Source organism: Narcine bancroftii, chromosome 3, assembly GCF_036971445.1.
Source record: "Narcine bancroftii isolate sNarBan1 chromosome 3, sNarBan1.hap1, whole genome shotgun sequence".
Lineage (NCBI taxonomy): Eukaryota > Metazoa > Chordata > Chondrichthyes > Torpediniformes > Narcinidae > Narcine > Narcine bancroftii.
In genome coordinates this window covers 248129801-248143796 of record NC_091471.1, presented here as the reverse complement: position 1 = coordinate 248143796, position 13996 = coordinate 248129801, and the positions used below count along the sequence as shown (strand labels likewise).

General features: G+C 40.7%; 1 protein-coding gene across 2 annotated transcripts in view; it reads right to left on the bottom strand.

Moving 5' to 3' along the window:
• Positions 1-13996, bottom strand: part of LOC138758493 (transmembrane protein 205-like) — a 35186-nt gene that overhangs the window by 9296 nt on the left and 11894 nt on the right. For both annotated transcript variants that reach the window (XM_069927465.1, XM_069927467.1), the window contains exon 3: positions 695-858. In XM_069927465.1, coding sequence (XP_069783566.1) covers positions 695-858 — 164 coding nt within the window. The remainder of the gene's footprint in view (positions 1-694; positions 859-13996) is intronic.

The following is a 13996-nucleotide window of genomic DNA, read 5'->3' as shown; positions in this document are numbered from 1 at the left end:
AACCTTCCTATAATGAGGTCACAGAAATGAACACAATACTCTGTGTGGTCTCACCAGAGATTTATAGAGTTGCAACATGCCTCTCGACTCCATCTCCTGTTAATAAAGCCCAGCATCCACAGGCCTTCTTAACTATCCATGAGAGATGTATAGATTTGGATCCTGTTAATTATCCGACCATTAACCCCATACTTAGCCTTCTGGTTTGACCTTCCAAAATGCAACACCTCAATGTAGGGCACTACCAGTAACCACAGAGACAAGCTGAGGGAAAGATAGGTTTTAATACACTGAAAAACCTTGCTGGCCCGGATCCCAGGTATAGGAATAGCAGCAAGGGAAAGATGGCTCGATCTTTATGGCCCAGGATCATGGGGGAGGAGTCATAGAGTATTAGTCATCCGTGGGCGGGCCAGCTCCATATATACAACCGACAATGATAACTATATACAATGGAGGAAACATACCACCACACTCACACTTATCGGACTGAACTCTATCTGTCACTTTTCTGCCCAACTCTGCATCTGTCTATATCCACCTTTAGCACTATCCAGGACTCCTCCAACCTTCATATCATCCGCAGTACTGACTTATCCTTCTGCTTCTTTATCTAGGTCATTTATAAAAATCACAGTGCAGTGTCGATCATCTGTTTGGATCCATATATCTCTGTGTTACTTTGATGAGTTACCTGTACTGCTTCAGACTTGTTGAGCAACTCATGCGGGTGATAGAGGGCATAAAGCACCAGATTAAGGAAGGATCCTCCCAGGACTAAGTAGAAATAGTAGGGAAACAGACTGCTCTGTACCAGCCCGAACAAATGCTTGCTAATGTTGTTGATCAAGACAAAACCTGAGGAGACAAAGTACAGTTTTAATTATCCCAAAAATTTAATTATTTATTACAGCCAAGAACTCAGAAAAGGCTCATTTAGAATTGATGTCAAGAAATTGAAAGTCAATGGTTGAATGAACTGAGTTGATTAGGCTATTCTCTTTGGAGTGTTGGAGGATGGGGGGGGGGGGGGGGGGGTGGGATGGGGGGTGACCTGATGGAGGTATACAAGATGCTGGGAAGGCATTGATTGTGTGGATGGCCAGCAGCTTTTGCCTAGGGCTGAAATGGCGAACATGAGAGGGTATGGTTTTAAGGTACTTGGGAGGAGGTAGCAAGAGATACGCTCTTCACACAGAGAATGGTGGGTGCATTGAATGCACTGTTGGTGGAGGATGGGATCTTTTAAAGAACTATTAGAAAGCTACGTGGAGCTGAGAAAAATGGAATGTTATCAAAGCAGATTATTATGTGGGCACAACACTGTGGGCCAAAGGGCCTGTCTGTGCTGTCGATTTCTATGTTCTAAATTCTTCTTCACAAAGGGCAATGTGGAACACATATTCAAAAGGGGTGAAAGATAGGTAATTAAATTCCATTATTGTTATATAATACTACATTTTAGAAGGTAACATAAATGCAATTCTTTAATTTTGTCTGGCACCCCTCTCAGAAATGAGGCCCCAGTGAGGAATGAACTCACAATCCCTGGTTTACAAGACCAGTGCTCTAACCACTGAATTATCGGAGCCTAAAATTGAATATAATGCAGGGAGAGGGTGGGTTTGGAATGAGGATGAGCCTAATGGACTTGCACATGAAATAAACACTTTACAGACTTCCCTCTCCCACATCATGTCTGCCCTCAACAACTCAACTGTGAACAGGAATTGTGATGTTTTGACAATCTAGCACTTACACTAAACGTACCAAAAGTAAAATAGCAACTGGATCTAGTCAAATGACTTTAAAATGCAAACAAAACTGCAGGCGATTAAAATTCTTCTAAATGTTGCACATTCTACATGTGCTGTTGACTTAATGATCAAAACCAGCACTGAATAAATATTTAGAAATCTTGCAGGTACAGAATTGCTGGCAACAAATATTTTGAGTCCAGTAAGTTTTCAGAGAGTTTTCCCTGACCCTCTCCCCCTATAACTTCTCTGCTATTTTTTCTTCTATCCTCCCACTTGCATCATGTTCCTCCCCTTCCTCCTCCCTCCTCTCCTTTCCCTCTTCCCTTCCTGCCCTCTTTTCCTGCTTCCCTTTCCTGTCCTCTCTTTACCCCCTCCTGTCCTCTCCTCTCTTTTCCTGCTTCCCCCTTCCTCCCTCCTCTCCTCTCCTTTCCCCCTTCCCTTTCCTATCCTGTCCTCTCCCCCTTCCCCCCCACCCTCAGCCTTTTTATTCAGGCACCTGCCTGTTTTTTTAAATACCTGACAAAGGCCCAAAACATGGGTTGCCCTACAGATGCCATGTGACCTGCAGTTTCTCCAGCACGTTTGTGAATTGCACATGGTCCCAGCATCTGCAGAATTTCTTCTTTAATTGGGATACTCAGCATTTTGTCAAAATCTGCCACCATGTACAAAATCTTGTGTTAATGGGTTACGGTGGACCTGCTGTGGCAAGGGGGTCAACTGGGCTGCTGGGTAATGGGGAGAAAGGCCCCAATGTTTAAAACCTTCATTTCCCGGGAGGAATTACGTGATGGAGTAGTGGCCGATAGGAGAATACCAGCCCTCTCCAGAAAAGAAGGAAAAAAGTGAAGAAAAATCAAAGCCCCAGACACACAAATCACAACAAATAAAAAATAAAGGTGTGGAGAAAATGGCACCTAAGAAAGAAAAGCCAAAAACAACAGGAAGAAAAGAAGAAAGAAAGACGCCAGAAGAGAAAGGTGAAGGCCTTACCTACACGAAAAAGCAGGGACCCGCTGTGAAAAGAGGAGCCCACTCCCCAAGGTTAGTGGAGACCCCTCAGAGTCGCGACCCACTAACCGCAGGACTGCAAAAATGGCTCACGGAGCCAAAAAGAGGTGCACAACTGCGCACGACAAAGAGAACACTGACAGGAGGGGGGAACCAGCTGTGGAGTGAAACTCCACAGCACGAACAGCTGAGAGAGACCTGACAGCAGGGCTCCCAGCTGGAAGATAAAGAAAACAACGGGAACGGGAGGAGTGAGAATGAAAAATGGAAACTAGAGACAAAACAGATAACCAGCCAAGAAGAAGAGGACCAACATCAAGACACCATGGAAAAAAATACCAAACAAACTGAGACAAGCAGCTCAACAAGAAAATCAGAAGAGACACAGATACAAGGAAGAGAAACAGAAGACACAAACCCAAGAGCAGACACAGAAGAAGAAGAAGGAGGAGAGCACCAAGCTCTGCACAGAGGAATAGGAGATAAAATGATTGGACAGTACACAGATTAAACAAAATTTTCAAGAACAAATGAAAGCATTAAAAGAATGGCTGACACTACAATTTAGTGAAATGAAAAGTATAGAAAAGTGAGAATAGAGCTGGTCATAACAGATGTAGGGAAAAGATTAGAAAATGTGGAAGAACGTGTAATGGGAGTACAAATGGAAGTGAATGACTTGAAAAGAAAATTGGAAGAAAGTGATAAAAAAGTTAAAGAAACACAGGAGTTGTTAGCTCAGAAGATGGATATAATGGAAAACTATAGTAGGAGAAACAATATAAAGATAGTGGGCCTTAAGGAAGATGAAGGCGGCAAAGATATGAAAGAATTTATAAAAGAATGGATCCCAAAAGACCTGGGAATGCCAGAAATGCAGGAGGGAATGGAAATAGAAAGGGCACACAGAACACTAGCCCCGAAACCACAGTCACAACAAAAACCAAGATCTGTTTTAGCAAAATTCCTGAGATACACGACAAGAGAAAATATATTGGAGAAGGCAATGAATAAAATGAGAGAAGACAAAAAGCCACTGGAATACAAAGGTCAAAAAAAATTTTCTCCCCAGACATAAGTTTTGAGTTCCTGAAGAAGAGGAAGGAGTAGGGGAGGAGTAACGTGATGGAGTAGTGGCCGGTCAGGGAATTCCAGCCCTCTCCCAAAAAGTTAAAAAAAACACACAAAACACAAAGGTACAAGATTAAAATTTATAACAAAGTAAAAATAAAGGTGAGAAGAAAATGGCAGCGAAGAGAGAAAAGTCGAAAACAACGGGAAGAAAAGAGGAAGAAAGAATGTCGGAAGAAGAAGGTGAAGGCCTTACCTGTCCGAAGAGGCCCGCCGCGGAGAAAGAGGCCCGCTCCCACAGGTCAGTGGAAGTCCCGGGCTCGGGACTACAAAAATGGCTCGCAGAGCCGAGTAAAAGTGCGCAACCGCGCATGAAAAAAAACACACTGACGGGAGGGGGGAACAGCTGCGGAGTCGATCTCCACAGCTGAGAGAGACACCTGCAGCACAGCAGCAGGTGCAGAACACAGACAATAACGACAACAAGAAAGAAGAGGGTAAAAAGAAAACAAGGAAACAACAAATGGTCAATCCAGAGGAAGAAGAAGAAGAAGAACAGAAAGAAGTGGAAGAAGAAGAGAAAGGCAAGACAATGGATGTATCTTTTTTTAAAGAATATATGGAATCAGTGAAAGAATGGCAATTACAAGAATTTAATGAGATAAAAAGAAGAATTAAGAATGCAGAAGAAAAAATGAATAAAATAGACATGGCCATATCAGAGATAGGAAAAAGAGTGGAAAATATGGAAGAACGAGAAACAATTGTAGAAATGGAAGTAGAGGAATTAAAAGAGAAATTAGAAGAATCTAATAAAAAAGTTAAAGAGGCACATGAGCTGTTAGCTCAGAAGATAGATATAATAGAAAACTATAATAGAAGAAATAATATAAAGATAGTGGGCCTTAAGGAAGATGAAGAAGGCAAGAATATGAGAGAATTTATAAAAGATTGGATTCCCCAGGGTCCTAGGAAGACCAGAATTACAGGAAGAAATGGAAATAGAGAGGGCACATCGAACTTTAGCCCCGAAACCACAACCGCAGCAAAACCAAGATCCATTTTAGTAAAATTCTTAAGATATACAACAAGAGAAAATATATTGGAGAAAGCAATGAAGAAAGTAAGAGAAGACAAAAAGCCACTGGAATATAAAGGTCAAAAAATTTTTTTCTAGCCAGACATAAGTTTTGAACTCCTGAAGAAGAGAAAGTAGTTCAATACAGCAAAAACGATCTTATGGAAAAAAGCATATAAATTTATGTTAAAGTACCCAGCGGTACTTAAAATAGTTATTCCAGGGCAACAAAACAGACTATTCTTGGATCCAGAGGAAGCAAGGAAATTTGCAGAACAACTACAAAACAAGCAGAGAGATGAAGACATGTAATGAGAGTAAAAATAACCACGAACTATATGTATGTGTGTAAAGGGGCATATGTGTGTATATATATATAGTGTGTACACATGAATGTATCCGTATTTAGAGGAAAATATATAGAGTATAGACAAGAATTAATAAGGGAGGGAAAGGGAATAGAGGGAATAAGGAGGGAATTAAAAGAGTGAACTTTGTTACATATGAAAATTGAAATCTTTTCTGAGGGGGGTTGGGTGGGGAGGAGTTACGGTCATTACAAAATCAGTTGTCGTTTGCGAGTGAATTCGCAAATCCAAATGGAGAGGGGAGATGTGGTTGCCCGACAAGAGATAAAGGGGAACTCAGGAGGGGGAGGGGAGAATGGGGTTAAAGAAGTTTTAAATAGGAGAATAAGGAAAATGTTTGATGTTTTAGAAATGTTGTCTTATAAAGTGTTCAAAACAAGAAAGCAGAAATGGATAAGAAGGAAAGGTAATGATGGAGAAACGGAAAGGGAAGATAAACAAAGTATAAAATGGCTACGCTGAACTATATGACTTTAAATATTAACAAAATACATAACCAAATTAAGAGGAAGAAACTGCTAAATTTACTGAAAAAAGAAAATATTGATATAGCATTTGTGCAAGAAACACATTTAACTGAATTGGAGCACAAGAAATTAAAGAGAGATTGGGTAGGACATGTAACAGCAGCGTCGTATAATTCAAAAGCAAGAGGAGTAGCTATATTAATTAGTAAAAATGTGCCAATTAAAATAGAAGAGGAAATAATAGATACAGCAGGGAGATATGTAATGATAAAATGTCAGATATATTCAGAGTTTTGGAATCTACTCAATGTATATTCACCTAACGAAGAAGATCAAAAGTTTATGCAAGGTATTTTTTTGAAGATAGCAGATACGCAAGGGAACATATTAATAGGAGGGAATTTCAACCTGAATTTGGATTCAAATATGGACAAAACTGGGAAAAAAATTAACAGAAAGAACAAAGTAACCAAATTTATAATTAAATCGATGCAAGAAATGCAACTTTTGGATATATGGAGGAAACAACACCCAAATGAAAAGGAATATTCATATTACTCGGGTAGGCATAAAACATACTCAAGAATAGACCTATTTTTGTTATCAGCTCGTATGCAAGATAGAGTAAGAAAAACAGAATATAAAGCTAGAATATTATCGGACCATTCACCCTTGATATTGACAATAGAGTTAGAGGACATCCCTCCAAGAATGTATAGATGGAGATTAAACTCCATGCTACTTAAAAGGCAGGATTTTAGAGAATTCATTGAAAGACAAATTAAAATGTATTTTGAAATAAATACGGAATCAGTGAAAGATAAGTTTATACTATGGGATGCAATGAAAGCGTTCATTAGAGGGCAAATAATAAGTTATGTCTTTCTTTCTTTGGCTTGGCTTCGCGGACGAAGATTTATGGAGGGGGTAAAAAGTCCACGTCAGCTGCAGGCTCGTTTGTGGCTGACCAGTCCGATGCGGGACAGGCAGACACGATTGCAGCGGTTGCAAGGGAAAATTGGTTGGTTGGGGTTGGGTGTTGGGTTTTTCCTCCTTTGCCTTTTGTCAGTGAGGTGGGCTCTGCGGTCTTCTTCAAAGGAGGCTGCTGCCCGCCAAACTGTGAGGCGCCAAGATGCACGGTTTGAGGCGTTATCAGCCCACTGGCGGTGGTCAATGTGGCAGGCACCAAGAGATTTCTTTAGGCAGTCCTTGTACCTTTTCTTTGGTGCACCTCTGTCACGGTGGCCAGTGGAGAGCTCGCCATATAATACGATCTTGGGAAGGCGATGGTCCTCCATTCTGGAGACGTGACCCATCCAGCGCAGCTGGATCTTCAGCAGCGTGGACTCGATGCTGTCGACCTCTGCCATCTCGAGTACCTCGACGTTAGGGGTGTGAGCGCTCCAATGGATGTTGAGGATGGAGCGGAGACAACGCTGGTGGAAGCGTTCTAGGAGCCGTAGGTGGTGCCGGTAGAGGACCCATGATTCGGAGCCGAACAGGAGTGTGGGTATGACAACGGCTCTGTATACGCTTATCTTTGTGAGGTTTTTCAGTTGGTTGTTTTTCCAGACTCTTTTGTGTAGTCTTCCAAAGGCGCTATTTGCCTTGGCGAGTCTGTTGTCTATCTCATTGTCGATCCTTGCATCTGATGAAATGGTGCAGCCGAGATAGGTAAACTGGTTGACCGTTTTGAGTTTTGTGTGCCCGATGGAGATGTGGGGGGGCTGGTAGTCATGGTGGGGAGCTGGCTGATGGAGGACCTCAGTTTTCTTCAGGCTGACTTCCAGGCCAAACATTTTGGCAGTTTCCGCAAAGCAGGACGTCAAGCGCTGAAGAGCTGGCTCTGAATGGGCAACTAAAGCGGCATCATCTGCAAAGAGTAGTTCACGGACAAGTTTCTCTTGTGTCTTGGTGTGAGCTTGCAGGCGCCTCAGATTGAAGAGATAGCCATCCGTGCGGTACCGGATGTAAACAGCGTCTTCATTGTTGGGGTCTTTCATGGCTTGGTTCAGCATCATGCTGAAGAAGATTGAAAAGAGGGTTGGTGCGAGAACACAGCCTTGCTTCACGCCATTGTTAATGGAGAAGGGTTCAGAGAGCTCATTGCTGTATCTGACCCGACCTTGTTGGTTTTCGTGCAGTTGGATAATCATGTTGAGGAACTTTGGGGGACATCCGATGCGCTCTAGTATTTGCCAAAGCCCTTTCCTGCTCACGGTGTCGAAGGCTTTGGTGAGGTAAACAAAGGTGATGTAGAGTCCTTTGTTTTGTTCTCTACACTTTTCTTGGAGCTGTCTGAGGGCAAAGACCATGTCAGTGGTTCCTCTGTTAGCGCGAAAGCCGCACTGTGATTCTGGGAGAATATTCTCAGCGACACTAGGTATTATTCTATTTAGTAGAATCCTAGCGAAGATTTTGCCTGCAATGGAGAGCAACGTGATTCCCCTGTAGTTTGAGCAGTCTGATTTCTCGCCTTTGTTTTTGTACAGGGTGATGATGGTGGCATCACGAAGATCCTGAGGCAGTTTACCTTGGTCCCAACAAAGCTTGAAAAACTCATGCAGTTTGGCATGCAGAGTTTTGCCGCCAGCCTTCCAGACTTCTGGGGGGATTCCATCCATACCTGCTGCTTTGCCACTTTTCAGTTGTTCGATTGCCTTATATGTCTCATCCAGGGTGGGAACCTCATCCAGCTCTAGCCTTAGGGGCTGTTGAGGGAGCTGGAGCAGGGCGGAATCTTGGACTGAGCGGTTGGTACTGAAAAGAGATTGGAAGTGTTCTGACCATCGGTTGAGGATGGAGATCTTGTCGCTGAGGAGGACTTTGCCGTCTGAGCTGCGCAGCGGGCTTTGGACTTGGGGTGAGGGGCCGTACACAGCCTTTAGAGCCTCGTAGAAACCCCTGAAGTCGCCAATGTCCGCGCTGAGCTGTGTTCGTTTGGCGAGGCTAGTCCACCACTCATTTTGGATCTCCCGGAGTTTGCGCTGAAGATGGCTGCATGCGCGACGGAAGGCTTGTTTCTTCTCTGGACAGGACGGCTTTGTAAGGTGAGCCTGGTGGGCAGCTCGCTTCTTTGCCAGCAGCTCCTGGATTTCCTGGCTGTTTTCGTCAAACCAGTCCTTGTTTTTCCTGGAGGAGAAGCCCAGTACCTCTTCAGTGGATTGCAGTATGGTAGTCTTCAACTGATCCCAGAAGGTTTCAGGGGACGGGTCCGTGAGGCGGGTTGCAACGTCGAGCTTTGCTTTGAGGTTTGCCTGGAAGTTTCCTCTCGCTTCGTCTGACTGCAGTTTTCCAACATTGAACCTCTTTCTGGGGGCTTTATTGTTCCTGGGCTTTGGCTTGAAGTGAAGGTTGAGCTTGCAGCGAACCAGCCGGTGGTCAGTGTGGCATTCCGCGCTAGGCATGACCCTGGTGTGGAGCACATCTTGTTTGTCACTTTCTCGCACCAGGATGTAGTCCAGGAGGTGCCAGTGTTTGGATCGGGGATGCATCCAGGTGGTCTTAAGGCTATCCCTCTGCTGAAAAAGGGTGTTTGTAATGACAAGCCGCTGTTCTGCGCAGAGCTCCAACAGGAGGCGCCCATTGTCGTTGCACTTGCCGACGCCATGCTTGCCCAGGATTCCTGGCCAGGTTTCTGAGTCTTTGCCGACACGAGCGTTGAAGTCGCCCAGGATGACAACCTTGTCGGCTGTAGGGGTACGTTGGATGAGGTTGCGCAGGTCGGTGTAGAACTTGTTCTTTTCTGCTGCCCCTCAACGTCCTCCCCCTCCACGTCCTCCCCCTCCACGTCCTCCCCCTCAAAAGATGCTCACAAACTCAAGCTAGCATGCTGGAACATCAGAACCATGCTAGATAAGACTGACAGCCATCGACCTGAACGTCGGTCTGCCCTCATTGCACATGAACTCCTCAGACTTGACATCGACATAGCCGCTCTCAGTGAAGTCCGCCTGGCAGATGTAGGCAGCTTCCAAGAACGCGGCGCGGGCTACACACTCTACTGGTCTGGCAAGCCTTCGGATGAACGACGCCTATCTGGTGTAGGCTTCATGGTCAAGAGCTTCATTGCCTCCAAACTCGAAAACCTTCCGACAGGCCTCTCGGACCGAATCATGTCCATGCGACTCCCACTTCAAAACAAGCGTCACATCACCCTCATCAGTGTCTATGCTCCAACCCTCCAGGCGGATAAGTTATGTAACCAAGATGAGGAAGGACTATAATCAGGAAACAGAGCAGTTGGAAAGGGAAATAGTAAATATAGAAAAAGAATTAGCAATGAAGGAAGATACAACTAAAAGAAGAGAATTGGCAGATAAAAAAATAAAATATGAAAAACTACAAACATATAAGGTGGAGAAGAACATAATGAGGACTAAACAGAAATATTATGAACTAGGGGAAAAAACGCACAAAATTCTAGCATGGCAGCTTAAGACAGAACAAGCTAAGAAAATGGTATTGGCATCAAGGAAAAAAGACAAATAAATCACATATAATCCAACAGAGATCAAGGAAAACTTTAGAGAATTCTATGAACAATTATACCAAACTGAAAACGAAGGAAAAGAAGGGAAAATAGATGAATTTTTAACTAAAATTGAACTACCAAAATTACAAATAGAGGAACAAAATAAATTAAAAGAACCATTTGAAATAGTAGAAATACAAGAGATAATAAAAAAATTACCAAATAATAAAACACCAGGAGAGGATGGATTTCCAATAGAATTCTATAAAACATTTAAAGATTCATTAATTCCTCCCCTCCTGGAAATAATCAACCAGTTTGATAAAACACAAAGCATACCAGATTCATGTAAAACAGCAATAATTACAGTAATACTAAAGCAAGGGAATGATCCACTCGCACCAGCGTCATATAGACCAATATCATTACTTAACACAGATTATAAGATAATAGCTAAACTATTAGCAAACAGATTAGCAGAGTATGTACCGAAAATGGTAAATCTAGACCAAACTGGATTTATTAAAAAAAGACGCACAACAGACAATATTTGTAAATTTATTAACTTAATTCATGCAGTAGAAGGGAGTAAAGTGCCAACAGTAGCAGTTGCTTTAGACGCAGAGAAGGCCTTTGACAGAGTAGAATGGAATTATTTATTCAAAGTATTGCAAAAATTCAGTTTACCAGAGAAGTATATTAATTGGATTAAAGCATTATATAAGGGGCCATTGGCGAAAGTGACAGTAAATGGATATATATCAAAGCAATTTAACTTAAGCAGGTCAACACGGCAGGGATGCTCACTATCACCCTTATTGTTCGCGTTAGCTATGGAACCACTAGCAGAATTGATAAGAACAGAAAATAATATAAAAGGGATAAAAATAAAAGACAAGGAATATAAAATCAGTTTATTTGCGGATGATGTTATAGTATACTTAACAGAACCAGAACTATCAATAAAAGAATTATATAAGAAATTGAAGGAATATGGAGAAGAGTCGGGTTACAAGATTAACGTAAATAAAAGTGAAGCATTGCCAATGAATAATGCGGATTTCTCAAAATTTAAGAAGGAATCACCATTCAGATGGCAAATGCAAGCAATAAGATACCTAGGTATACAAATAAATAAAAATCTCGGCCATCTATATAGACTCAATTATTATGCACTAATGAAAAAAATTACAGGGCGATTTAGAGCATTGGAAAGATTTACCATTAACACTAATAGGAAGGATAAACTGTATTAAAATGAACATTTTCCCAAGGATATTATACCTATTTCAGGCATTGCCAATACACTTGACAGAGAAATTCTTCAAGGAGTTAAAGAAAATAATAAGGAAATTTTTATGGAAAGGGTTTTTATGGAAACTGAGGATAGCACTAGATAAATTAACAGAATGGTATAAACAAGGAGGCTTACAACTGCCAAACTTTAAAAATTATTATAGAGCCGCACAATTAAGATTCCTATCAGATTTTTATCAAACAAGGGAAAAGCCAGATTTTACTAGATTAGAATTAGATAAAATAGGGGAAAAGATACCTGAACACATATTATATAAATGGAATGAAAAATTGGTACAACGTAGGAGTTCTCCAGTATTACATAATCTCCTCAATATTTGGAAAAAGATTCATATAGAAAGGAATAAAACAAATTTCCAATTACCAAAACTAATATTGACGCAAAATAAGTTACTCCCTTTTACAATAGATAACCTTTCCTTTAGAGAATGGGAGAAAAAAGGGATCAAAAGAATAGAAAATTGTTTTTCAGGAAATAGATTATTATCCTTTGAACAAATGAAAGATAAATACAATATAACTCAAGATACAGTGCTGGCATATTACCAATTGAGATCCTACTTGAAGGACAAATTAGGAAGCAGTCTGAGGTTACCAGAGGGAAGTAACTTTGAATATGTGATTACAGATACAATGATAATCAAAAAATTTATAACAAATATGTAAATTAAACTGCAAGAAAAGGAGAATGAGGAAACAAATGGTAAAACTAAACAAAAATGGGAACAAGATTTAAATATAAAGATAAAAAAGGAAACATGGGAGAAGTTATGTTCTGGAGCGATGAGAAATACAATAAATACGAGGTTACGTATCATACAATATAACTGGATACACAGGCTATACATTACACCTCAAAAGTTAAATAAATGGGACCCAATAGTATCTGACAGATGTTTTCGATGTAAAAAAGAAATGGGAACAACAATTCATGCAATCTGGACATGTGAGAAAGTAGAAAAATTTTGGGAAGATCTAAACCAAATATTAAATAAAATTACAGAAAACAATATACCAAAAAATTCAGAGATCTTCCTCCTAAGTAACATAAAAAACAAAGAATTTGGAATTGATTTGGATGGTGCACAAAAAAGATTTGTTAAGATAGCTCTAGCCGTAGCAAAAAAATGTATTATGTCAACCTGGAAATTGGAAGATAATTTGAGAATACAACAATGGTATATAGAAATGAATAAATGTATTCCATTAGAAAAAATAACATATAGTTTAAGAATAATATTGAAATATTTGAACAAACATGGGAGCCTTACATGAAACACAATAGAGAAAACCTACCGGGGACATTCACTACCTAAATTAACGAAAGGAGAAGGAAATGAAAAGAATTGACTCAGTGGAATTTCTTGTTTATTTTTATTGAATGACAACATTGTTTGACTGGTTTAATGTATCTCAGATTTTGTACTTTAAATGGATGGGAGAGGAGGTAGGGAGGGTGGGATGGGAGGGGGGGAGAGAAAAAGGCACTGTATATATTTGAAAAGGAAAATGTATGTATCATGGTCAATGTGGTTTATGGTGTGAAAAATAAAAAAATTTAAAAAAAAAGAAGAGGAAGGAGTTTAACGCAGCAAAATTGATCCTACGGAAGAAAGGCTATAACTTTACGTTAAGATATCCAGCGGTGATTAAAATAGTTATCCTGGGGCAGCAAAACAGACTGTTCTTGGATCCGGAGAAAGCACGAGAATTTGCAGAAGGCCTGCAAGACAGAAAGAGAGATGAAGAAGAGATGAAACAAGAACAAAGAACTACAACAAACTACCTATAAAGAAGTAAAAATAATTTATAAGTAAGAACTAAAGGAGGGAAGAAAAGGGAAGTAAGGGAGAAGGGGTGGGAGAAAAAGAGGAGGGGTTAAAAATAAATAAATAGAACAAAAAGAAATGAGGGAGAGCTTTGTTGTAATGTGAAGATAAAAATATTTTCTGGAGGGGGTTTGGTGGGAGAGAATACCAGTCACTGTGAAATCAGTTGACGCCTGTGAACGGGTTCGCAGTCCAAATGGAGAGGGAAGTTGTGCTTGCCTAGCAAGGGACAAGCATGGTTGAAATATTTTATGTTTTAGAAGTGTTAGTCATACAGTGCGTTCAAAAAAAGAAAACAGAGAAATGGAAATGGGGAAAAGGGAAAAGGTGATGGTGAGCAAGCGGAAATGAGATGTAAACAAAGTATGAAATGGCCAAGTTGAACAATATTACTATAAATATTAATGGAATACATAACCAAATCAAAAAGAAGAGGCTATTAAATTTACTGAAAAAAAAATTGATATAGCATTTGTGCAGGAAACGCATCTAACTGAAGAGGAACATAAGAAATTAAAGAGAGACTGGGTAGGGCACATAATGGCAGCATCATATAACTCAAAAGCCAGAGGTGTAGCTATAGTAATCAATAAAAATGTACTAATCAAAATAGAGGAGGAA